Source organism: Hippocampus bargibanti, linkage group LG11, assembly GCF_051943395.1.
Source record: "Hippocampus bargibanti isolate YZ-2025 linkage group LG11, ASM5194339v1, whole genome shotgun sequence".
Classification (NCBI taxonomy): domain Eukaryota; kingdom Metazoa; phylum Chordata; class Actinopteri; order Syngnathiformes; family Syngnathidae; genus Hippocampus; species Hippocampus bargibanti.
In genome coordinates this window covers 23,240,485-23,264,816 of record NC_142744.1, presented here as the reverse complement: position 1 = coordinate 23,264,816, position 24,332 = coordinate 23,240,485, and the positions used below count along the sequence as shown (strand labels likewise).

At 42.2% G+C, this 24,332-nt stretch overlaps 1 protein-coding gene across 4 annotated transcripts in view; it reads right to left on the bottom strand.

The window, feature by feature from the left end:
- LOC148891962 (microtubule-associated serine/threonine-protein kinase 3-like) overlaps window positions 1-24,332 on the bottom strand; it is a 73,653-nt gene that overhangs the window by 13,740 nt on the left and 35,581 nt on the right. For all 4 annotated transcript variants that reach the window (XM_089007880.1, XM_089007881.1, XM_089007882.1 and 1 more), the window contains exons 6-25: window positions 22,901-22,976; window positions 22,614-22,823; window positions 18,899-19,000; window positions 18,273-18,405; window positions 11,396-11,481; window positions 11,147-11,232; window positions 10,468-10,676; window positions 9,420-9,558; window positions 9,179-9,311; window positions 8,931-9,096; window positions 8,702-8,803; window positions 8,500-8,622; window positions 8,284-8,396; window positions 8,033-8,199; window positions 5,382-5,491; window positions 5,104-5,292; window positions 2,004-2,227; window positions 1,673-1,795; window positions 430-566; window positions 154-323 (exon numbers count right to left, since the gene is read on the bottom strand). In XM_089007880.1, the coding sequence (XP_088864006.1) occupies window positions 154-323; window positions 430-566; window positions 1,673-1,795; window positions 2,004-2,227; window positions 5,104-5,292; window positions 5,382-5,491; window positions 8,033-8,199; window positions 8,284-8,396; window positions 8,500-8,622; window positions 8,702-8,803; window positions 8,931-9,096; window positions 9,179-9,311; window positions 9,420-9,558; window positions 10,468-10,676; window positions 11,147-11,232; window positions 11,396-11,481; window positions 18,273-18,405; window positions 18,899-19,000; window positions 22,614-22,823; window positions 22,901-22,976 (2,798 nt within the window). The remainder of the gene's footprint in view (window positions 1-153; window positions 324-429; window positions 567-1,672; window positions 1,796-2,003; window positions 2,228-5,103; window positions 5,293-5,381; window positions 5,492-8,032; window positions 8,200-8,283; window positions 8,397-8,499; window positions 8,623-8,701; window positions 8,804-8,930; window positions 9,097-9,178; window positions 9,312-9,419; window positions 9,559-10,467; window positions 10,677-11,146; window positions 11,233-11,395; window positions 11,482-18,272; window positions 18,406-18,898; window positions 19,001-22,613; window positions 22,824-22,900; window positions 22,977-24,332) is intronic.

The following is a 24,332-nucleotide window of genomic DNA, read 5'->3' as shown; positions in this document are numbered from 1 at the left end:
GGAATTGAAAGACATTAAAGCGGCGGTGCGCACCGGTGACGCCACAGATACAATACTGGACGAGGGTTAAATAGTGTTCTAGCAACCTGATACGTACAGTATTTTGCATGTGGGTCTCATTAAAGCATTTCAAATTAAAGCATTTCAACTCACCCCCAGAGTGCTCAGAAGCGGGTGAGTGGCAGGGAGAGAGAGACTGAGTGGGGGAGCCAGAGAGGCTGTCGCTAGATGACTGGTGGAATCCGGAAGAGAAGCTACGACTGCTTTGCATAGGTGCAGGGGGTTTATGTTTGGACAGCTTCTTGAAGATGTTATGCCATCGGCTGCAGAATGAAACAGTAAAGGTCAATGATATATCATTCTTAATTTTGTTTTTTTAATCAGTGAGACGTCAAAATGACACTGTCGTAAAGTGAAATGAAGTACAACCTGTCCAGCCCATCTCTCCTCCTGCATTTCTTGCTCTGTCGAGCCATCTTTGCCTTGTAACTCGTCTTTCTAGCAGGGCCCACTTTGATGGATGTGTTTTCCAAAGCAGTGGTTTGGAGGGTCACTCGGTTGCCACTCTATTGCAAATATCAATACGTACGTTGCAATATCTTTTAACTCATTCACTGCCAGACAATGTGCAAATATGTGTCCACTCCAGTGCCAGGGTTTTTGCAGGACCCACAAAATATATTGAGTTTTTGGACTACATAAGCATCAAATGCAGCGTAAAAAACCTGAGACTCTCTTCTTTCATCAGAAAAAAAGTTTAGGTTGAGATTATTTGGTTCCAGAGGTATCCGCAGTAAAAGTGAGGGGCGGCTGTACAAAAGGCGAGTGCTGCACCCTCGTGCAGCACTCGCATTGCCAGAGGTCTGACCGGAGCTTGAACGCAAGAAAAACAAAAACCCGAATACAGTCGGCAATGGCAGTAAACGAGCTAATATGAGGCTAAAAAGGAAACTACGCCAAAGTGTAAAACTCAGGCGCGCGGGCCAATTTTGGCTCGCACTACAATTATATTTGGCCAATGAGATGATTTCAAATATATATTACATCTGGCCCACCGGCCCAAGATACAGCGCAAATACCACTAAAGTTGCCTACACATTGAAGGAGTCAAGCGCTGGTTGGCGTCAGTGCAGCCATTCATTGTGTATGTGCGACGTCAGCGACAGAGCGCAAGTCTGCGCTGAGGAGAGCAGCCGTTGCCTGGGGTGGTAGTTGTCGATGTGGAGCAGGAAGGGAAATGGAGCAGGCTCCATGTGTGGCAATCGTCCTGCAATTGCAGCAACATTTTTCCTATAGAGTGCCGGAACTGTCTGTTTTGATTGCCGAAAATACCGCGACATTGGCAATACTCGAGACTCCAACTGTCTGCATTTATGCAAGAAGATTTGCCGACTTTGAAGCCCAAAAATGTAGATTTGAAGCGATTTTACAAATTATGGACACAACCTGTCCGGGGCGTCGGTTGTCCTTTAAAGATAATAATAGTTGATATATAGTTGTCTACTGTATCTTAAAAATAATAAAAACAAACATATTCATAAAACACATTGGTCTGGCCCTCGACAATGTGTTTTTTTTTTTTTTGTTTTTTTTTTGGCCCGCTGTGAATTTGAGTGTGATACCCCTGGTCTATACCGTAATACAATTAATCAACGTGAGTTTCATCCCATACCTTCAGCAGAAGCTCTACTACCTCAGTGTGGACAAGACCCTCTACAGACTCCCCATTGATTTGACTAATAAGGTCTCCGGCTCGCAAACCGGCCTCGTGCGCCGGGCTGCCTTCCTCCACACACTGAACACACACAGACAAGTTCATATCAAAACTTGTGGGGAAAAGCCATCTTTTCTACGCTGCCATAATCAAACAATAATTGAGACATTTATTGAATAATAAACCCAAAGACACACATACAAAAACATAATTGAGTCGAGTTTGACTTCAGTATTAATTATACTAACATGTTTCGACCGCAGCGCCTGTGTGACAGACACATACATACCCAGATCATGTGGTGAACTGTGTAGACATCGCCATCCCCCATGTAGACTCTGATCGCTCGTAAAGCAAAGCCAAATCTCTTCCCAGAGCTGTGAATAACCACTGGAGGCCTGAGGCAGTTGATGTTGATGGAAAAATCCCGGCTGGGAGATGCATCTCTGGACAAAGGGTTGGACGAGAATGATCGAGTGGACTTTGGACGGGAAGGAGGAACCGCTGAGTCATCTGAATAGGAAACACATTTGGAAAGTTCATTCATGCTGCTCTTGATGGATAGATGCCCATGGGCTATCTGTGGATGAAAGTTTATAGAATATTAATAATTAATATCACATTTCATCAATCAGCGCCTTTCAAAACTCTCAAGGTCAAATTTAGTCACAGGAGCCGTTTTCCTGTGGGTGAGCAGCGGCAGCCACATGTGCCAGCGTTCACTCTCCACGGAATAACTAAAATAGATAGATCAAGTTAGTTAGCTAGCTCAGAGATAACTAATGGATAGCTAGCAAGCTAGTGTTAGAACTAGTTCTATACACATCCTAAAACATCCAATGTTATTTCATGTCTATTTATTCTTATCAGTTACTTAATCCATATATGTATGTAGTTTAGTTATTTGTATATGTTAGTTAGTATACATGTACTCAGCTCAGTTAAAACCTTAAGCTATCCTGTTTCAGTCTAATAATAAATATTCATAATTGTATCTAGCAGATGATAGGTCCTTTCCAAAGTGACATCAGTCCTGTTGTCTATATCTGCTTGGGACGGCTCTGCCAACCACTCTTGCTCCTGCTTTTTTTGCTCTACCCTCTTCCCTGAAGAACATTCTTTCTAGCTGCCTGATAAATAAAGATTCTTTTTTTGTGTATCACCTTGCTTCCTGCCGATTGAATATTTAGACTACACAAATGAAGAACTGAACCAGAAGAAAAGAACAAGATTTAACCCAACAGCTAGCTTATAGATAGCAAATATATAGCTACCTATCTAGCTAATAGATAGCAAGCTAGATAGCCAGCTATATCGCTAGCTAGATAGCCAGCTAGATAGCTCAAGTGAGTAACATAATGTCAAAAAACCAAGAAGGTACACTTTCTGCTCGACATTCATTTCAGCCCTCATTTTAGAACAAATTTCCCATAATAAATAGAACTTCTTTTCCTTTTCCTTTCGTCTTTTCCGTTCAGGGGGCGCCACAGTGAATCTGTGTCCTCCATCTAACTACTTATGTTAACTGTTCTTTTGATGGTGACGCAGGCACCCGCCGCGGCTCCTCTCTCTTTTGAGGAAAGAAATTTCATCTGTGCTGGAGGTTGCAAATTTGACAATGAAGTTGACATGAATATGAATGAAGAGAAAAAAAGGTGTAAGAAAACAATACGTTCTCTGCATCTCCATTACTCTCAACATGGCAATCTGATTACGTACATATTACGTTTGTGGAATGTGAGTGAATTTACCAATATCTTGGTGGGTTGCATTTGCCCCTTTTTGTCAAATGAGATTTGCATAAGTGTTGTTCAGGGCTCAGGTAGTCATGGGTGACCTGTTTTCTCAGGCTGAGCCATTGCTGGTTGTGACTTGAGCCCTGAGAGAAATGCACGGTGATATTCAGATTTCAGCAAATGGCAAAATGAGATCGGAAAAAAAAGATAAGAGTGGATTTTATAATAATATTGTTGGGCTAATTCGCCATACAAACATCGCTCTGTAACCTTTGTTTACATTTTGAACTTCCTGATACACCATATCCTGCCTTCCCTTACATGATGTCGCATTTACATGACGTCACATCCTTTCGCGTCACACACTGCGCACCGTATAAAATGCTCTCCCTTCTAGTTCTCTCTCTCTCTATGGCCATGCTCTCTCCTTAAGCCCACACCGCGATGCCTCCGCTCTCTCCAAGATTAAACCAACTTTCTGTTCTACACCTGGCTCCCTGATGATTTAACCATCCTCTTCCATCACACCCGTCGAAGCAATGAACCAAGGGCGAACGATCAAAATAATCCAACATTTAAATATAATCATAATACATTTCATTTATAAGCGCCTTTCAAAACTCTCAAGGACACTTTACAGTCACCGGATAAGTTTTTCTGCGAGTGAGCAGCGGCAGCCAGACGCATCGGCGTTCACTCAACCTGCAAGTAACGCACACATACATCACGTGGCTTTAACCAAAGACTGGGGGCGGGTAATAGAGGACTAAAACAAACCAGTTGCCATTTTCTTTTAGGAGAACGGGCTATTTCGCGAACGACACATCATTCATTGTGGCGCTCTGTGTGTATCCCGAATTTTGCCAAGATTAAATTCTCGTGAATTTAACATTCGTAAACCAAAAAGTTCGTTAGCCAAGGCGTTCCTAAGCCGAGGTATCAATGTACTTTATTTTTTTGTCTCATTGATTTTACTCATGGCTCTGACTCAACATGGCATGTTGAGTCAAGGTCGTATGTATGCCGTGCGTGTGTGTGTGTGTGTGTGTGTGTGCGTGCGTGTGTGTGTGTGTGTGTGTGTGTGTGTGTGTGTGTGTGTGTGTGTGTGTGTGTGTGTGTGTGTGTGTTAATGGGACGATCGTGGGAAGATCTTCTTCTTCTTCTTTTCCTTTCGGCTTTTCCCTTCAAGGGGTCGCCACAGCAAATCAGTGTCCTCCATCTTCAGAGGTATGATACGCATGTTTGTTGTGGCCAAGCTTTTACGTCGGATGCCCTTCCTGACACAACCCTCTGTATTTATCCGGGCTTGGGACCGGTACAAGAAGACATATGTCCCTTTGGGTTGAGGGAAAAGTAGATCTTAGGTAAATAAGGTTTGGGCAGCCCTCCTGTAGACAGACAAGAATTTAAACTCCCGTCTATAAAGTGTGCATTCGCAGCACCTACAAGAAATATGTATTTGGTTGTGTTGGTTGTTGCCTGAGTGCGTCCAGTGCTGTATACTGTACAATGCTCAGCAACTGGCTGGAGATATAAAAGCATAATATCATAAAGCATAAAAGCAAATATCCAACTTCTGCACTGTGAACATTGTATTATTTTATGACATAAGGCATTCTTCACATTTTAGAGAGATGGTAATTTTGTGTGCACCTGGGGTAATAAAGAGTGTGAGTCCAGAGACTGAGGCGGACTTAGGGAATTTTCCAGCTGGTGGCCTCAGTTTTTCAAGGGTGTCCAGTTGGTGGGCAATGCGTCGGGACCTGCCTCTGCGGAATGACGGCTTAGTGCCTGCGCTGTTGCTACGGAGGCGAATTTGCCGCAGATTGGAGACCATACCGTCTAGAACACAAAGAAGAAAAAGAGGATGGCATCGGGTCCTTCAGGAGTTGGGGAAAAAAAACAGAACACCTATGTTTTTCCAGGCTTACCCTCCTCCTCAGCACATATGGCAAAGTTAGGCATTGTGTCAAGGCTCTCAGTGCTGTTTAATACCAGGGGGCTAGAAGTGTGCTTTGCCTGGGAGCAACGAGGACGCAAACTGCAAGAGAAATGCACACATTTATTTTAACCCAGATTAAAATAGGACTTTATTGGTGTATTGATAAAATAATACTATGAAGGACTAACACAAATAACGGGTGGAAACAGAAAAAAAAAACAGTTCGCACAGTTGAAAATTTATTTTCAGGATTTTGAAATCGGGAAACATTTTTCTGAACAATTGTCCCATGTGGTCGGCCATTGCAATTGGTTCAATGATAGCTTCCGTGAACAATGTCTCGCCATTCATGACTTCCAGTGAATCTGTTGGGGCCACAAAAAAATGTGGAAAATTTTCCACTTATGTCACTCGCGCTGACATCTTACTTGTGTTTCTTGGTTCCCACGTGGTCTTTCACATCGCTGATTCCTCCACGCCCGATCGAAAAATCATGCAGACACACACTGCAGTTTGCGGAATTTTCAGTTTGTTTAATTACAGGAAATGGCTGGGTGTCATGATCTGGTTGGCGAACAACGGGGGGCGCTGTCGGCCCCGCCTACACCTGCACAGGTGCTGGTCGTCCCGATCAGATTGGCGACCAGCGGGTAGCGACGTCACCCCTGCCTGCAGCCTCGCAGGTGCTGGTCGTTTAATCATTGACACTTAAAAGGACACCCGGCACGACCATCCGGGGCCGGTTCATTGTTTGTTTGCTGCTTGGTTGCTGCATGCATTGTGTATGTGTTTGTTTAACCTTGGCGGACTTTTACTTTTGGTCTTCTTTTGCTACTTTGTATTTTTTCCATTCAGATGATTTTGATGTTTTACATTTTGTTCCTGCTGACTTTATTTTAATACAATTTGTCAAACAACCTCCTGCTCACTTCTGCCTGCTTTTTGGGATCCGCATCCGCCATCACCACCTCGCAAAAACGTGACACTGGGAGTATTCCTCACGAAAGGATCGTAGTTTTATTTCAGACTCTTTGTTGATTTTTGTCCGGCAGGTGCCATTACACGACAATCACAAGAATAATGCTAACTTTTGCATCTTAATTTCAAGAATGAGCCCTCACTCTCAATTCCAGGAAAGACCTGTACTACGCGCATGCGCAATTCACATAAAGGTGATAGAACAATTTTATATGCACATCCTTAAACATCCAATGTTATGTATTTTCTACTCATTTGTATTTGTCTAAGTTTAGTCCAAGTTGTTTCTCTCTCTCTCTCTCTCTCTCTCTCTCTCTCTCTCTCTCTCTCTCTCTCTCTCTCTCTCTCTCTCTAGAGAGAGAGAGGGGGAGAGAGAGAGAGAGAGAGAGAGAATGGAGAGAGAGAGAGAGAGATGCAGGGAGGGAGAGATGGAGGGAGGGAGAGATAGATAGAGGGATAGATAGATAGAGGGATAGATAGATAGATAGATAGAGGGACGGACAGACAGGCAGGCAGGCAGGCAGACAGACAGACAGACAGACAGACAGACAGACAGACAGACAGATAGATAGATAGATAGATAGATGTGTGTAGTTTACCTTATAACCTTACGTATTTGTAGTGTGTACCATTACTCACCCATTCTTATTTCAGTCTGATATCATATTTCACCCTACCTATCTCACAGCTGATAGGCCCCTTTTGAAATGATGTCATTCCCACCCTCTGTAGAAATAATATCTCGGGTGGGGGGAGAGCAGAAGCTTCTCCTTCAATGGCCTTCCTACTTGGACCTCACAATGTCTCTGCGGTCCACAATTAAAATAATCTTTTTGTTCATCACTTTGATTCCTGCTGATTTTACGACCATCTTGTAACACAGCGAAGAGCCATAATAATAATAATGAAAACAGTAGTTTTTACGGCAAAACCTGAGTAGTTGGTAGCTATGAAATTCCCACATTTTTAGAAGTTATTTCTGAACTCTGAACAGTTTGTGCTCACATAATAAAATACAGAAAAAAAAGAAAACAACTGGAACATCACCCATTGGTATGTGAACTCTTCTCTTCTTAAATGTTGTTTGGCATTTCGGCTGTTGCTGTCATGATCTGGTTGTCGACCAACGGGTGGTGCTGTCGGCCCCGCCTGCACCTGCACAGGTGCTGGTCGTTCCATTCAGTGGCAGTCAAAAGGACTCACGACCATTCGGTGTTGGGTCATTGTATGCATAGTGCATTGTGTATGCTGTGCATGTGTTTGTTCCACCTTGACAGACTTTTATTCTAGGTTTTTCTTTAATGCTTTGTATTTTTCGGATTTTTCAGATGATTTTGATGTTTTAGATTTTGTTCCTGTTGACTTTATTTGAATACAATTTCTTAAATACAATCTGCCCTTCTGCCTGCTTTTTGGGATCCACAACCGACAAACACCACTTGGCAAACCGTGACAGTTGCCATCCTGATTTTTTTTTTTTTTTGCAGCTGTAGGTGGCCATATTTAGACGTGTAAGATGGAGTCCTGATTTGCCACTATACTATTGACCCTTCTATCTGCAATAAGCCATACCCTACAATAGGGGGAGTTTATTCTCCTATGCACGCAACAGCTCAACAAGAAACATTTTTAACTGTCCTTCATCTGTTTGAAAGCTCTCACCTCCCCTTGTGTTCGTCTGGTCTGTCTCTGCTAGCCAGTTTCTTCTGTCCGTCACCAAGGGAAAAGGTGCCTCTCTCATCTTTCTCTTCGCTATGGCTCCGCTCAAAAGATGAGAAGCTCTGGTTGGACGGTGGAGAGTTGGACAAGTACTCTGTGCTGCTATATACCTTGCAGAATGGAAAGAAATGTTCAGTCTTTTAAAGACAGAGTTTGGTCGAAGGTAACACAGTAACCAGAAAAAGAAAGCATACCTTGCTGAAGCGATGGGCAACAGAGGAAAACTGTCGCAATTCAAGAGATGATTCATCGTCGTTAATGTCATCGTTGTCATCAGAGCTTTGGTGAGGATATCGCTCGCAGCGGGCTGTAAATGGAATGTATCAGTCATCAGGGATATACTGTAATGCCAAAAAATCTTCCACATAGTTTTTTTTTCGCCCATAGGTTCCATTCATCCGGCCACCTACTGTCAAAATAACTGGTGTCTTCGTCAGTTTCCAGTTGTGGTATGAACTCAGCTTTTTGCCTCAGGAGACCATTCCAGTCAAGGCCCAGGAAGAATATGTGCATCTTCACCTCCGGAGTTCCACCTAAGGCGCACCAAAAGACATCTACACTGATGCTTTGCCACAAATAATAACAACAAAATCATTGATTTACTCCACGTACCAGTTCCCAAACGCTCCAGCGGACTCTGGTGAAGTAGTCTAGTGATAAGTTCTTGGGCATTAGCTGGCAGAGCATCATTGCCCTCAGGCCAGATGATGTCATCTGGAACATCAGGCAAACAACATTGATTGACTGAGACTATTCTAATTTTAGTTAGTAATAACTGACTAACACAACTTCTCGAACAGAAAAGTTGCCAGTGATGCATTCATGTCAAGACTTTCCTTACCGTTAACCACCTGACCAAAAAGCTGTTCAGGTGTGTCTCCAAAGAAAGGCACACAGCCCACAAGGAACTCATAAAGTATAATGCCCATAGCCCACCAGTCAACAGGCTTCCCGTAGCCTTGCCGCAGGATCACCTCTGGAGCAATGTACTCAGGGGTACCACACACCTGTGAAGGAGTGAAGAGGTAGAGCAGTAATGCTCAGCGATTTCATTTAGTCAAACTCAGTATAGAAAGAAAGACAACATACCTGCTTGTCAATGAACTCTCTTGTGTCCTTTTCAATGTGACCTTCATACAAATTCGTTGTCATATTCATAAGTCCGATCTTTGACAGTCCAAAATCTGTAAGCTTAATGTGTCCCATTGAGGTGATTAACAAACTACAAAGGAAGGAAAAAAAAACACACACAAAAAAACAGCAAAAATGTGAACCCACTAATTCATGCTGAAACAGAGGATGAAAGTAGCTGTTGCAGGGTGGGGCTCACTTGTCAGGTTTGAGGTCTCTGTGTACAATGCCATAGTTATGTAGGTACTCTAAAGCCAGGACCGTTTCTGCAAAATACATACGTGCCATGTCCACAGGCAGAGGGCCGATGTTCTTTAACAGATTTGCACAATCCCCACCTGAGAACAAGAGTCCAAAAAAACATTGATGACATTTTGACAAGGCATAACAAATACTGAAGTAAAATTACTTCCATGGTACTGTATAGAGCGGGGGTAGGGAACCTATGGCTCGGGAGCCATATATGGCTCTTTTGATGATTGCATCTGGCTCGCCGATAAAACTAAATACATATTCTCGCTTTTTCGCTATTTGGGCGGCAATTTTGATTGGATGTTACTGACCTAGGTTGACTGAAAGCGTAATTTTGAATATATATTCAATTAATAATTTTGAATGATAGTGACCTAAGGTGGCTGTTGATGTCGTAACAGGTAAACGCCCCCTTTTAAATAAGCCTGACGAGTAAAAAAAAAAAATTAGGCGTATCATACACTACAGGTTGAATGGATGGAAGGATTCGAGTTATTGGAGAGAAAAGGTTCTGCCGTGATTCTAATTTGCAATGAAACAATACCATGTATGAAACAGTTCAATATCAGTGGCACTTTGACAAGCCCCAAGCTAACGTTAGTATCAATATACTTCTGTGAGAGACAGCAGAAAGCAAGCGTGCAAGCTAATGAGCAGTGTGCAGGCTAGCTAGCAGTAACTTCGCTTATGGACCCGGCAAGTCGACTTTCATTCCGATCGTTTGGCTTGATTTTTTTAACAAATCAGGAGGAATGGAAAATCATTCATATTATTGGTGAGTATTATCACAAAGTTATTTTAAATAATATATTCTGATATTTTGTTGAAATTACGTGCATGTGTGAGTGCGTGCATGTGTGTGCGTGTGGCTCTCACTGAAAAACATTTCTAAATATTGTACTTTTATGGCTCTCTTGATCAAAAAGGTTCCCGACCCCTGGTTTCGAGCAAACCTTATGTGAATAAAAATATGATGGTGCAGATGTGGACTCTACCTTCTACATATTCCATGACCATGCAGAGATGTTTCCGTGTTTCAAAAGAGCAAAACATGGAAACCACAAATGGGTTTTCAGCAAAAGTCAGGATGTCCCGCTCCACAAACACTTGCTGGATCTGGTTTCTCAAAATTAGGTTCTGCCGGTTGATCTTCTTCATGGCAAAGCGTTGTCGGGTTTCCCTGTGACGGACTAGAAATACAGCTCTGCGAGGGGACAGGGAGAGCCGCGTGGAGAGGCATATAAGAGAAGCATGGGGGCAGGGGGTTATAGAAAGAAGGAAAACTTTACATACGTCACTGCCTCACTTTCCATACGACACTACCTCACTTTACATTCAGAAATTACATGTATTGTCTGTTGTCAATTGTATGTCTTTTTAGCCACATTATAAGTGCCTTGCATGCCTTGCACGCTGGGTCCGAGAGAACATTAATTTCATCTGTGCTGTATGTCATGCATATTAGCATATTTGACAATAAAGCTGACTTTGACTTTTGAAAAGGACACATGACAGGTAGGGAAATGGAAAAAAATATGAGAAGAAAGATGGGAAAATTCACAATGACACATGGGGATCATTTCATTGGAACACATCATCCAATCTCTTCATTATGGTCTTCACAAAAGACTGAGAGCTGAGGCTGACCAAAGAAAGAAAGACATTTTGTCTCACCCATAGGCACCATTGCTGATTAACTTGATCGTTTCAAAGTCAATCTCCAGTGGTTTTCTACGCGGGGGAGTACAAACTGCATGGCTCTAAATCGCAGTCGACGGAACAGATAAAACACAGGAAACAGAATCAGTTATGTCCGATAAGTAAAAGCATTGTGATCGTGTGGGATGTTTGTGCTCTGTATGAACGCACATTGTTCTCCTGAGCTCTAGATTAATATGTTTTGCATTACTTAGTCGTTAGTACCTGGCTTGATGTTGCCTCTCCGGACTCATCAGACTGGATGCTGGCAGACGTATGACCTGCACTTGTTTGTTCCAGGTGGCCCATCTCTGTAATCACAGAATAAAGATACAATTTAAATACATAAAGTAAATTTGCTTGGGAAAGAGAAAAAAAAATCTTTAGTTTGATGTAACTGTTCTCAATAGGAAGGATCGCAGTGGGCCTGAGCAAGACAAATAAAAGCAGCACATAAAGGACAACCAACATCGTTTTTTGTTTGCTAACTGACATCAGAAAAACGTTTTATAGCATCTAACATAGCCAAAACACACAGTATGATATTTTTATTCAAATGCAAAACACCAATAAAAATGACTTAATGTCCAAAATCTGCAAAAAATTGAGCTGCGAATTGGGCATTTTCAGAAAGTCCCGCCCCCAGTTCGTGACGTCACACCAAGACGTCTTGCCTTGCTCGAGAATCAAAACAATGGCTTCAGATTCGGAGAAGATGCTTTTTTGTTACACATCCAGTTATGAATATGATTCAAATAGTTATAGAGGAAAGTATAAATGTTTGCAATTGATTAAATAAGGTTTTCTGGGTCGTTTTGATGGCTCAAGACTGAGGTGTAGTGTCACAGAAAATGCATAAGATGGGGGCAGAGCTCCGTTGGAAATAGTTTTGTTTTGCAGCTTGGAATTTTTTTCAACAAATATCAAAGAGTTGTCTCGGTGTAACATACAACGATTCACCATTGCGTTATTTATGTGTTTACCTTCTAATTTCCGCCATCAACATGGATCAACACAAAGTTTTCAGACCAAAGTACCACAAAATGCATTGAGGTGATGCAAGGTATGTCCTTTCTCAGTCAGGGGCGTTCTTTCAGTGACGTAGGGTGAGGAGTCGTCACCAACTCAAAAACAAGACTTCTGGAATATTCAGCGCAATTCTTAAAAGGTAAAATATAACTATATGCGGAATCTTTGTAAAATACGCTCAGTAGAAGTGATTTGAAGCGATTTTACAAATTATGGAAACAACTTGAGCGGGGCGTCGGTTGTCCTTTAAGTTGTATATTGAGGCATATTGTCCTTAAACTTTTGATCTATTTTAATGACAGAGGAGAACCTCCCCCCATTTTTGATGTCAGTGACTGAGCAATCCATTGAAGTTCTGTTTATTGTAAAATCGCTTCAAATGACTTCGACTGAGCGTATTTTACAAAGTTTCCACCGCATATAGCGATATTTTACGTTTTAAGACTCGCGCTGAATATTCTGGAAGTCTAGTTTTTGAGTTGGTCACGAATCCTGACGTCACGTCATGGAGGGAACGCCCCTGACCAAGAAAGGACACATTGTCGTAGTACTTTCATTCACGTCAATGCATTTTGCGGTACTTTGTTTGGTCTGAAAACTTCGTGTTGATCCGTGTTGATGGCGAAATTAGAAGGAAAACACATAAATAACGCAATGGTGAATCCTTGTGTGTTGCACCGAACATCTATTTGATATTCGCTGACAAAAATTCTAAGGAAATAATCAGCCCATTTCCACGGACTTTGTCGCCATCTTCTGCCTCTTTTGAGTGCTACATTTCCCCACACACCCCCGACACCTCAAAATGACACGGAATAAATTATTTAATCAATTGCAAACATGTATGCTTTCCTCTTCAGAACTATTTGAATCATATTCATGACTGGATGCGTAACAAGAAAGCATCTTCTCCAAATCTGAAGCCATTGTTTTGATTCTCCAGAAAGGCAAGACGTCTTGGTGTGACACCACGAACAAGGGGGCGGGACCTTCTGAGACTGGCCACTTCCGGTTTCAAATTGAAGTACTTTTTAGACACTTTAAGTCATTTTTATTGGTGTTTTGCATTTCACTAAAAATATCATACTGTGTGTTTTGGGTTTTTAGATGCTATAAAATGTTTTTAGGAAACAAAAAAGTGATGTCGGTTGCCCTTTAAGATCTCTGTAACTGTATTTTCATATCATTTTCCCATGTGTGCCAAAATCTCAGCAAATTCGAGAATGTGATTAATTAATGTGCAAACTATAAAAGTAGCGAGTCCAAAAGTGACACCCAAGAAAAATGTAACAAACAACCCAATCACTTAACATATATACTTCCATACGTAAAGAGCAGTACATTGGGGAGACTCAACAAATTCTCAAAAAAAGACTTTATCAACATCGCAGGGATAATACTAGTGGGCCTCAATCGGCAGTACATTTGCACCTAAAAGCTAGCAACCACTCATTTGACGACAATGAGGTTAAAATCTTAGCGAAAGAACATAGATGGTTTGAAAGGGGGGTAAAAGAAGCGATTCTTATAAAACAACAAAATCCTTCATTAAACCGGTCTGGTGGGGTGAGGTTCAATTTGGATCGTTCATACAATAGCCTGCTCAGGCAAAACAGGTTAGGCAACTTTCGCAATGCTGATGAGGTGATACCGGGGGGAGTGGGGGTAATAGGCCAGTCGTTAGTCAGGGATGTAGGAACAATCAGTGGGGCCACAGGGGGGGGTCCCGCGCCCCCCCCCCAACCTGAGAGTAGGGACCTATCATAGCTGTGTCCGGCGCCACCAGGTTAGGGATATATAAATGGGGCCGATACGACCAGTCAGACTTTAGTTCGCTGACGAAGCCTCTTGGATAGGAGGCGAAACGTCCGAAACCTTCACTTTTGTACAGATGACGGCTGAAGAAACCTTCTCATCGACTTCCATACGTACATACTTTTTTAATGATAATATTAGATAATAATACATTTTTCAGGGCGGCCCGGTAGTCGAGTGGTTACACCGGCTTCACAGTGCAGAGGTCGCCGGTTCGTGTCCCGGTCCTGCCTCCCTGTGTGGAGTTTGCATGTTCTCCCCGGACCCACGTGGGTTTTGTCCGGGTCCTCCGGTTTCCTCCCACACTCCAAAAACATGCATGGCAGGCAGATTGACCACTCCAAATTGTCCCTAGGTGTGAGTGTGAGAGTGACTGTTGTATGTCTTTGTGTGCCCTGCGATTGGCTGGCAACCAATTCAGGGTGTCCCCCGCCTCGTGCCCGAAGACAGCTGAGATAGGCTCCAGCAACCCCCGCGACCCTAATGAGGAATAAGCGGTACGGGAGATGAGATGAGAATACATTTTTCATTTTAAGCGCCTTTCAAAGCTCTCAAGGACACTTTACAGTCACAGACAAGAATAGGTACTATAATAAATAAAATACAATTATAAATTAGAACAAGAGAAAGAGCCACACAGAAAATGTGATTTTAAACGTGTGGCTTTTGAGATGGGATTTGAAGGTGGGAAGAGAATCAATGTTACGAATGTTCGCAGGAAGTGAGTTCCAGAGTTTGGGGGCAGAGCAGCTGAAAGCTTTGTCCCCCATCGTGGTGAGACGAGCAGAAGGGGCACACAAAGGTGGAGGGAGGAAGAGGATCTGAGGGAACGAGAGGGAATAGAAATGTGAAGAAGATCAGATAGGTATGGGGGGGCAAGGCTAGGGATAGCTTTAAATGTATAAAAAAGAATTTTAAAATTGATTCTATATTTGACCAGGAGCCAGTGGAGCTCTTGGAGGACGGGGGTGATGTGGTAAAAGGATGAGGTTCTGGTGATGATCCGGGCTGAAGAATTCAGGAGGAGTTAAAGTTTGGGGAGAAGTTTCTGACGGACACCAAGGAGAATTAAGTCGATCCGGGAGGTGACAAGACTATGAACGACGATAGCATTGGTGTGAAGAGTAAGAGATGGCCGAAGACGGTTGATATTGCGTAGGTGGAAATACGCAGATCGGGTTAAGTTATTTATATGGGAGTGGAAAGATAGTGTGCTGTCAAGAATGACACCTAAACTTTTGACCTGGTGGGAGGGAGAAACGGTCGAATTGTCAATAGTGAGAGAAACTGTTAGCTTTGCTCAAGGTGGATTTGGTACCAACAAAGAGAATGTCAGTTTTCTCGCTGTTAAGTTTGAGGAAGTTATGGGTAAACCGGGATTTAATTTCAGAGAGGCAGGGTGAAAGGGAAGAAGGTGGAAGTGTATAGTGCCACTTAGCAGTTTTTTTTGACGACGCTACTAGTGCAGCGTGTTCTACCGGAAAAAAATTCCTTGTGTGTTCTACATACTTGGCAATAAAGATGATTCTGATTCTGATTCTGATTCTGAAGAGAGGCGTCGGGTTTGCTGGAGAGATAGAGCTGGGTTTCATCCGCAAAGCAATGAAATTGTATACCAAATTAACGGAGAATATTGCCAAGCGGAAGAAGGTAGGCGATAAAGAGGAGTGGTCCCAGGACAGAGCCTTGGGGCACACCAGAAGATACAGGAGAGGACTGTGAAGTGAAGGAATTCATTTGGATGAACTGAGAGCGGCCAGAGAGAAACGAGTGGAACCAGTGTAGGGGCGTGTCGGTGACTCCTCTGGAGCAAAGTCTGTCAAGGAGGATGGGATGAGAAATGATGTCAAAAGGTGCAGTGAGGTCAAGAAGGCCGACGATGGAGAGTTGGCGTCAGCTGCCAAAAGATGATCATTCGTGGCTTTTAAGAGACCTGATTCTGTACTGTGGTGCAGGCGGAAACCAGATTGGAATGGTTCGTAGAGATCATTCTGGGAGAGATGAGAGTGTAGCTGAGAGTACACACCTTTTTCTAGGATTTTGGAAATACAGTAAAGTCTTGTTATATCGATATCGGTTATATCGATAGTACCGCTTATTACGATACTATTTTCATTTCCCTTGCACATTTCTAGTCTTTTTATGTATAATTCGTACCGTTTAGTACGATACCCGGTTATTATGATAATCCGGTTATTACGGTGCTCCTTTTCATCCCCCGCCGGCCATTTTTGTTGTTTATATCGATATATCCGTCGCGCCATTGGTCAACTTGGTCACGTGTCTTGTTACGTGAGCCGCCATCGGTCGCGCCATTGGTCGACTTGGTCACATGAGCCGCCATCGGTCGCGCTATTGGTCGACTTGGCCGTGTGACTTTGTCACGTGACACGCCATCGGTCGCGCCATTGGTCAACTTGGTCACGTGTCTCGGTTACGTGTCACGCCATCAGTCGCGCCATTGGTCGACTTGGTCAGGTGACTTGGTTACGTGCCCAGCACCCGTGTAGCAGAGCCATTTTCATTTTCAGACGCTAGCTCGTGTGTAGCAGACGAGATTGAAGTGTTTGTGTTAAAAGGTAAAAATGGGAAGCAGAAGAAGATTGATGACTTTTTTAAATTGTATACATAATACAGTAAGATGTAAGCGTGGCAGTTTCCCTGTTGTGTTATGTACATGCCCACTGTACTGTATATGAATGCAATCGTTTTTTGCAACAATGTTTCTTGTTTTGTCTGCTGAAGCGCGATGATTTTGAAAATTATTAACATTCCATACTGTGTATTAAAGGACCGCCGATGTCACTTTTTATTCAAATGCAAATAAAAATGACTTCACGCCAAGACGTCTTGCATTGCTTGTGAATCCAAACAATGGCTTCAGATTCCGATAATATGCTTTCTTGTTTCACATCCAGTTATGAATATGTTTCAAATACACTGTAGTTCTGAAGATTAAAGCATACATGTTTACAATCATTAAAGAATTATATGTGCCATTTTGAGGCAACATTGGGGGAACATCTCTGACCCAAAAAAAGGGAGCTAATGGCCAGCTCCGTTTCTTATATGGCGCTTGGCTGCCCTCTTTTGGCGGCTTTTGTTTAATGCAGTTCGGCGCAGGATCGGATATATCGATAGTCCCGGTTATATCAATATTTTTTCGGACTCCCTTGAATATCGATATAACGAGACTTTACTGTAAAAGGAAGGTGAGAAATGGGGTGAAGGTTCTTGACGTCATTGGGATCAGATTTGGGCTTTTTAAGAATTGGTGTGACAGCCGCCGTTCTGAGGGGGACAGGGACGATTGCTCAGGATAGCGAGGAGTGAATAATGGCTAAAATGAGTGGAAGGAGAGACGGAAAGCAGGATTTGACCAGAACTGTTGGGAGGGGATCTAATTGACAGGAAGAATTCTTGGATTTAGTTATAAGATTCGAGATTGTAGAGGGATGAGGGAGATCAAAAGAAGAGACGAGATGAGAGGGGGTAGGAAGGTTGGGGGAGTGGAGGGGTACAGAGGAGCCAAGATGCTGGTGGATTTTGTTGACTTTTTCAGAAAAGAATAGGAGGAGAAAATTGCAGTGGTCAGATGAATAAAAGTGAGGGGGTTGATACAGGGGGTGAATGATTATGTTATAAAGAGAAACGAGAGCCTGAGTATTTCCAGTATTTGAGTCAATGAGTCCAAAGTAGTATTGCGATTTAGCTTGAGAGATACTCTTCTTGTAGAGAGAAAGTTGAGCAGTGTACATATCTTTGTGAACAGTGAGTCTGGTTCTCCGATAAAGTCTTTCAAGCTAGCATGTTTTCGATTTCATGGAACGGAGATGAGCGTTGAACCAGGGTGCAGAACGAGTAAATAAAACAGATCGGGATGTGACAGGAGTGAGCGTGTTGAGAATGTCATTGAGGTCCGAGTTGTAGCGGGAAACAAGTTCGTCAGGAGAGGAGCTTGGGTCCAGAGATAATGAGGCGAACATTGAAGCAAGGGAGTCCGGGTTGATGCCATTGATGTTACGAAAGTTAATAGTACGGGGTGTTTTGGTGGTGGAGAGTGTGATGGAAACGTTACATGTCACGAGGTAATGGTCTGTTATTGGGAGTTCAACAGCTGTGCAGTTGAAGGGAGCAGTGCGTTCTAGCCGAGACAAGTTCCTTGTGTGTTCTACACACTTGGCCAATCAAGATTATACTGAGAGTGAAAGGTGGAATTGCTAGATCACTTTTTAGACAAGACAAATCTGATTGGCACCTCCAAGAGGATCCCTGGTGAGGCCGAGCTGACCGATGATGTATCGGGGAATGTCTGTCCTGATGCCCTGGCTCACCTTGGCCTGACCTTCTGCGGTCTCCAAATGCTGGTAGAACTCCTCAGGATCAAACTCCTAAAAATAAAAAATAAAATAAGTGCAAAATGCATTTATTCATATCTCTTGACACCCTTACCAGTAAAGAAACATTTTATATTTAAGCAAACACGAATGAAATTATTTGTTGTACGAAGTTCATCCTGTCTACTTGATATCTAATTTAAAACAGATTCTTTGCTTACAGACAGTGTATTGTAGGTCTTCAGGTATTTGAACATCTACAATACACTGTCTGTAAGTAAAGAATCAGTTTTAAATTAAAAATATGAATGAAATTAATTGAATGAAAGTAAGCGGTGAAAAATTTAGCAAACAACATGACACGCCAACATTTATCAGCTTGACACTGTAGCTGCATAAGTGCTAACGTCCATGACGAAACAAGACAGTGGATGCCATCAGATCACACTGAGTGTCATTATTCTTATTCTGAGGGTACACCATCACTGTGTTGTCAAATCTGTATTTAAGTATTTAGTTCAAGCCTTCAGAGGCAAAGCAATCTCACCAGACATTCCAGGAGCCTAGCAGGCCTTGAGATGATGATGAGGATCTTCTTCACAAGTTTAGTAATGGTGGTCACTTCCTCACTCTCTGAGCGCTCATAAGCCTGATGGAGAAAGAACAAATAAGCTTCTCTCCCGTATCGGTTCCGGGCATTGTGGCTTGTGCTTAAATGCACTTTGTGAGATTCAGTAAAAAGGCTTCCAAAAACACTTTCATTGTCACCATAACAGTCTTGGTTTCCGACTGAAAATAGTTTGACTTGAGTACTAAACAAACAACTCTTTTTACAAAAGGCAACAGTGGAAGACTCCATTTAATTTGTGATGATATAGGCTAGTCACATTTGATTTCTGCTGTAATCTTATCTACACGATCTAATTTTACTGCCGAAAACCCTGGATCACCTTGTAGGTTCGGCGCAGAAACCTGATAGAGTTACCATATTTTTTTTTTACATGTCCTTCACCGCTCTGACATACTTCTCTGTCACTCCAGACTTCCTCATGCAATACCAGAGTTCTTCTCTAGGCACCCTGTCATATGCTTTCTCCAATGCAGTTCCCTCTGGCTTTCTCTGTACTTCTCTATCAGCATCCTTAAAGCAAACACCACATCTGTGGTACTCTGTTTTTGGCATGAAGCCATACTGTTGTTCACAAATGCTCACTTCTGCTCTTAGTCTAGTTTCAACTACTCTTTCCCATACTTTCATTGTATGGCTCATCAACTTTATTTCTCTGTAGTTAGTACAACTCTGCACATCTCCCTTGTTCTTAAAAATGAGCACCAGTACACTTCGCCTCCATTCGTCAGGCATCTGTTCACCATCTAAGATCTTGTTGAAAAACCCTGTCAGGAACACCACACTGCACAAGTCACATTTTATTACGATAACATTTCTTAAATCATTGCAATAAATACAATCAAGACAATCATTCTTATTAGCCATGACATACGTAAGAATCTAGGGTTTATTTCAAAAACACGTATCCTTAATAATCGTGACAAGATATTTCAGCTAGTTACCAAGATATTTTTACATGTTTTTTTGGGGATTTAGTCCCTGAAACCTGAATCACGGCAGGTTTATTGGTGTTTGATCACTACTAAGGACTATACAGTTGCTCAGTCAAGAATAAGATTTCTTGTTTGAAGCAACCTACTTTCTTACACCACGAATATTAAGAACATGATGACACAATTGAGTTCACTGTTTTTTTGCCAACAGGAATGGCAGTAAATTGAATTACAGTGTACTCAAGAAAATGGCGTATGCAATACAGTTTTGTGCATATCATAGACAACTCATTCAACAACAGACTTTTGAGTCACTTGACTATCTGTAAGATGACACGACATCCCCAAGATAATATTTGACAAGTACATAAGTCTGGCTCTTGTTCCAGAATGAGGAGTATGAGTTGTAATGAACAGGGGTTTCTACATCCACTAATTTGGTGGCCTCAGGAAGGTATTTTGTATGCCCTAAACTTTTTGTCACAGCATACAGTTTCAAATGTTTGTTATTCAAAACAATACAGCATATGATTGACAAGATATATGTTCCTATTCTGTCCACATTCTGGCACCTCCCCATTTAATATATTAGCAATGATCATGGATTTCTCGTTTATGTACTTATTACCATTTAGCACAAACCATTTGACTGTGACAGCATGGTTTGCGGCATCAATTCCAAGGCACTCAGTTTTGCAGAAAAAAATGTAAAATAAGTGCAGTGAACTGTTTACATTTTGACTACTTTCATACATTTGATTGTGTTCAACCAAAGCATTTTTAAAATTCAACTTTTAACAAAACAATGTTCAGACTCAAAACGAATACACATATTGGACATAATGATTTTATCTGCAAAGCAAGATGGATCAAATCATGCTGTTTTGGTGGAATGTTGTCTGGGAATTTAGCTTTCATGTGATTAAAATTATGTTCAATGAATAACTTCAACCAACAGAAAGACACAACTTCCCCTCACTAGCTGTTTAAAATAAGTAATAGGTTTGTCCCATTATCTGTATTAGCGGGGTAGCCAGTAAGTTAGATATTTTGGACTTTTGATTAACTGTGGCTATGAGAAATATCTTCCAGAATTGTAAAAACATAAAACAGAACTCGATGAGAAGGTTTCTTCAGCCGTCATCTGTACAATTTTGAAGGTTTCGGATGTTTCGCCTCCTATCCAAGAGGCTTCGTCAGCGAACTAAAGTCTGACTGGTCGTATCGGCCCTATTTATATATCCGTAATGTCCAGACACGGCGGTGCCGGACACAGCTATGATAGGTCCCTACTCTCAGGTTGGGGGGAGCAGAGGACCCCTCCCTGTGGCCCCACTGATTGTTCCTACATTCCTGACTAACGACTGGCCTATTTCCCCCACTCCCACCGGTATCACCTCATCAGCATTACGAATGTTGCCTAACCTGTTTTACCTAAGCAGGCTATTGTATGAACGATCCAAATTGAACCTCACCCAGCCAGACCGGTTTAAAGAAGGATTTTGTTGTTTTATAAGAATCACTTCTTTTACCCCCTTTTCAACATTGTAAGAATGAAAATTGTAAAGAGCAGTACATTGGGGAGACTCAACAAATTCTCAAAAAAAGACTTTATCAACATCGCAGGGATAATACAAGTGGGCCTCAATCGGCAGTACATTTGCACCTAAAAGCTAGCAACCACTCATTTGACGACAATGAGATTAAAATCTTAGCGAAAGAACATAGATGATGTTTGAAAGGGGAGTTAAAGAAGTGATTCTCATAAAGCAACTAAATCCTCCCACATTCCAAAAACATGCATGGCAGGCAGATTGAACCCTATAAATTGTCCCTCGGTGTGAGTGTGAGAGTGACTGTATGTCTTTGTGTGACCTGCGATTGGCTGGCAACCAATTCAGGGTGTCCCCCGCCTCGTGCCCGAAGACAGCTGAGATAGGCCCTAATGAGGACGAACCGGTACGGGGGTCAAATATATCCATCCATATATATATACAGTAAAGTCTCGTTATATCGATATTCAAGGGAGTCCGAAAAAATATCGATATAACCGGGACTATCGATATATCCGACCCTGTTTGCATGTAATTTTCTCCGTGCGTGCATAGAAATAGTATCGATATAACCGGGACTATCGATATATCCGATATCGGTATAACGAGACTTTACTGTATATATATATATATATATAGTAGAGGCTGATGTTTCGCATAATTTCTACATCGGGAAATGAGTCAGTGGCTGCTGACAGTAGTTGCATGACCTGTTGTGGCTCAATATTACTTTACAGAAGGCGCACCTGCGTATAAGGCGCAGGACCATCTTTTGAAGAAAATGAAGACTTTGGGGTGTGCCTTATACACGGGAAAATACTGTACCTTTAATGTATTTAATGAATTACAAAATGCAGCTAATGACTTTCGGTGTCAACAAGGGGTCATACTGTACACGTTTTTTTTTTGGGTGGGCACTGCTCAGTTTGTGTCTAATGAAGTTGTTGCTGTTTTGAGTGATGTCACATGATCGATGGTTCATTTTCATTTCATAATAATAATAATACATTTAATTTCATGATTTTTCAATTAACATTCTACCACCATAATATCAGCTGCAGAATGTTGTGCACTCAACATTCATTGCTGTTCGATCATCCATTTCCGGGATGTTCCTCCATCAGAGATCTCTTCTCAAAACTTTACCTCATGGAGAAGCTTCTCTTGCTTCTCCTGAAGCTCCACAAAGTACTGAGAGGTGACCAAGCCTTTCTGAGACTTGTCCAGGCAGTCTCGCACCAGTTCCACCAGCTGGTGGTGGATGAACCCAAGCACACCATCGGCCAAGGGAAGAGCGGTCCCGGGCGAACATTCTTCAATAATGTGTAGAAGTCGACCCTCCATCTGCGCTGTTGCCTAGGCATGTAACACATATGCAAATCTATTAAATATTGTGTTCAATGAATTAAGATGGCTTCCAATTTTCACTGTACCTTGGGAAAGCGTTCTTTATAGACATGATTCATCATGACAATCTCATTGTCAAATGTTCCACTGGTCCGTCCAGGGCTGGATAAGAAACAAGCAAATGTTGAGATTTTAATCCATACAGTGGGCCCTTGGTTTAGGAACTTAATTGGTTCCGAGACAGAGTGTGTAAGGCGAAAAGTGTGTATCCCAAAAGGTAATTTCCCATAGGAAACCATTAAAATGAAAATAATCCATCCCCAGGTCCCCATAAAACATAATTTTCTATTTTCTAATTTTCTAAGCCTTAAAATTACACAAAATATACCTTTATGTCGATGAGAAGGTTTCTTCAGCCGTCATCTGTACAAAAGTGAAGGTTTCGGACGTTTCGCCTCCTATCCAAGAGGCTTCGTCAGCAAACTAAAGTCTGACTGGTCGTATCGGCCCCATTTATATATCCCTAATGTCCAGACCTGGTGGCGCCGGACACAGCTATGATAGGTCCCTACTCTCAGGTTGGGGGGGGGGCGCGGGACCCCCCCCTTTGGCCCCACTGATTGTTCCTACATTCCTGACTAACGATTGGCCTATTACCCCCAATCCCCCCGGTATCACCTCATCAGCATAACGACCCTCATCAGCATTGCGAAAGTTGCCTAACCTGTTTTGCCTGAGCAGGCTATTGTATGAACGATCCAAATTGAACCTCACACCACCAGACCGGTTTAATGAAGGATTTTGTTGTTTTATAAGAATCGCCTCTTTTACCCCCCTTTCAAACCATCTATGTTCTTTCGCTAAGATTTTAACCTCATTGTCGTCAAATGAGTGGTCTGGACATTAGGGATATATAAATGGGGCCGATACGACCAGTCAGACTTTAGTTCGCTGACGAAGCCTCTTGGATAGGAGGCGAAACGTCCGAAACCTTCACTTTTGTACAGATGACGGCTGAAGAAACCTTCTCATCGATGGACCACTCCTGTACGACTGAGAGCTTACACAGACATACCTTTATGTATAATAAATGTGCTATTATGATTAAAGAGATAAACTGTACTATACTATAAAGTCATTTTATTTACCTTCAGAATCAGAATCTGAATCAGAATCATCTTTATTGCCAAGTATGTAGAACACACACACAAGGTATCGTCAGCAAAAAAAACTGCTTTGTGTGTGTGATGGTCGTTAATGGCTTGATGGAATGGAGTGTCCGGTTTCCTCAGCATTAAACACTTGATGAGGAACATAGGCTTCTTTCACCATCTTGAGGAATGATCCCTTGTAGGTGCTTTCTCTGTGATAAATGTATCTAGTTCTTCATCAATTGTGATCTGTTTAGCTGTGTTGATAGCTTTTTGCATCAAGTGTACAGATGAGTTGTGCGGGTTATTTGTGGAGACTGTTTGATGGGATAGTTTAACTGTTTTCTATCCATTTTCTCACTATTCT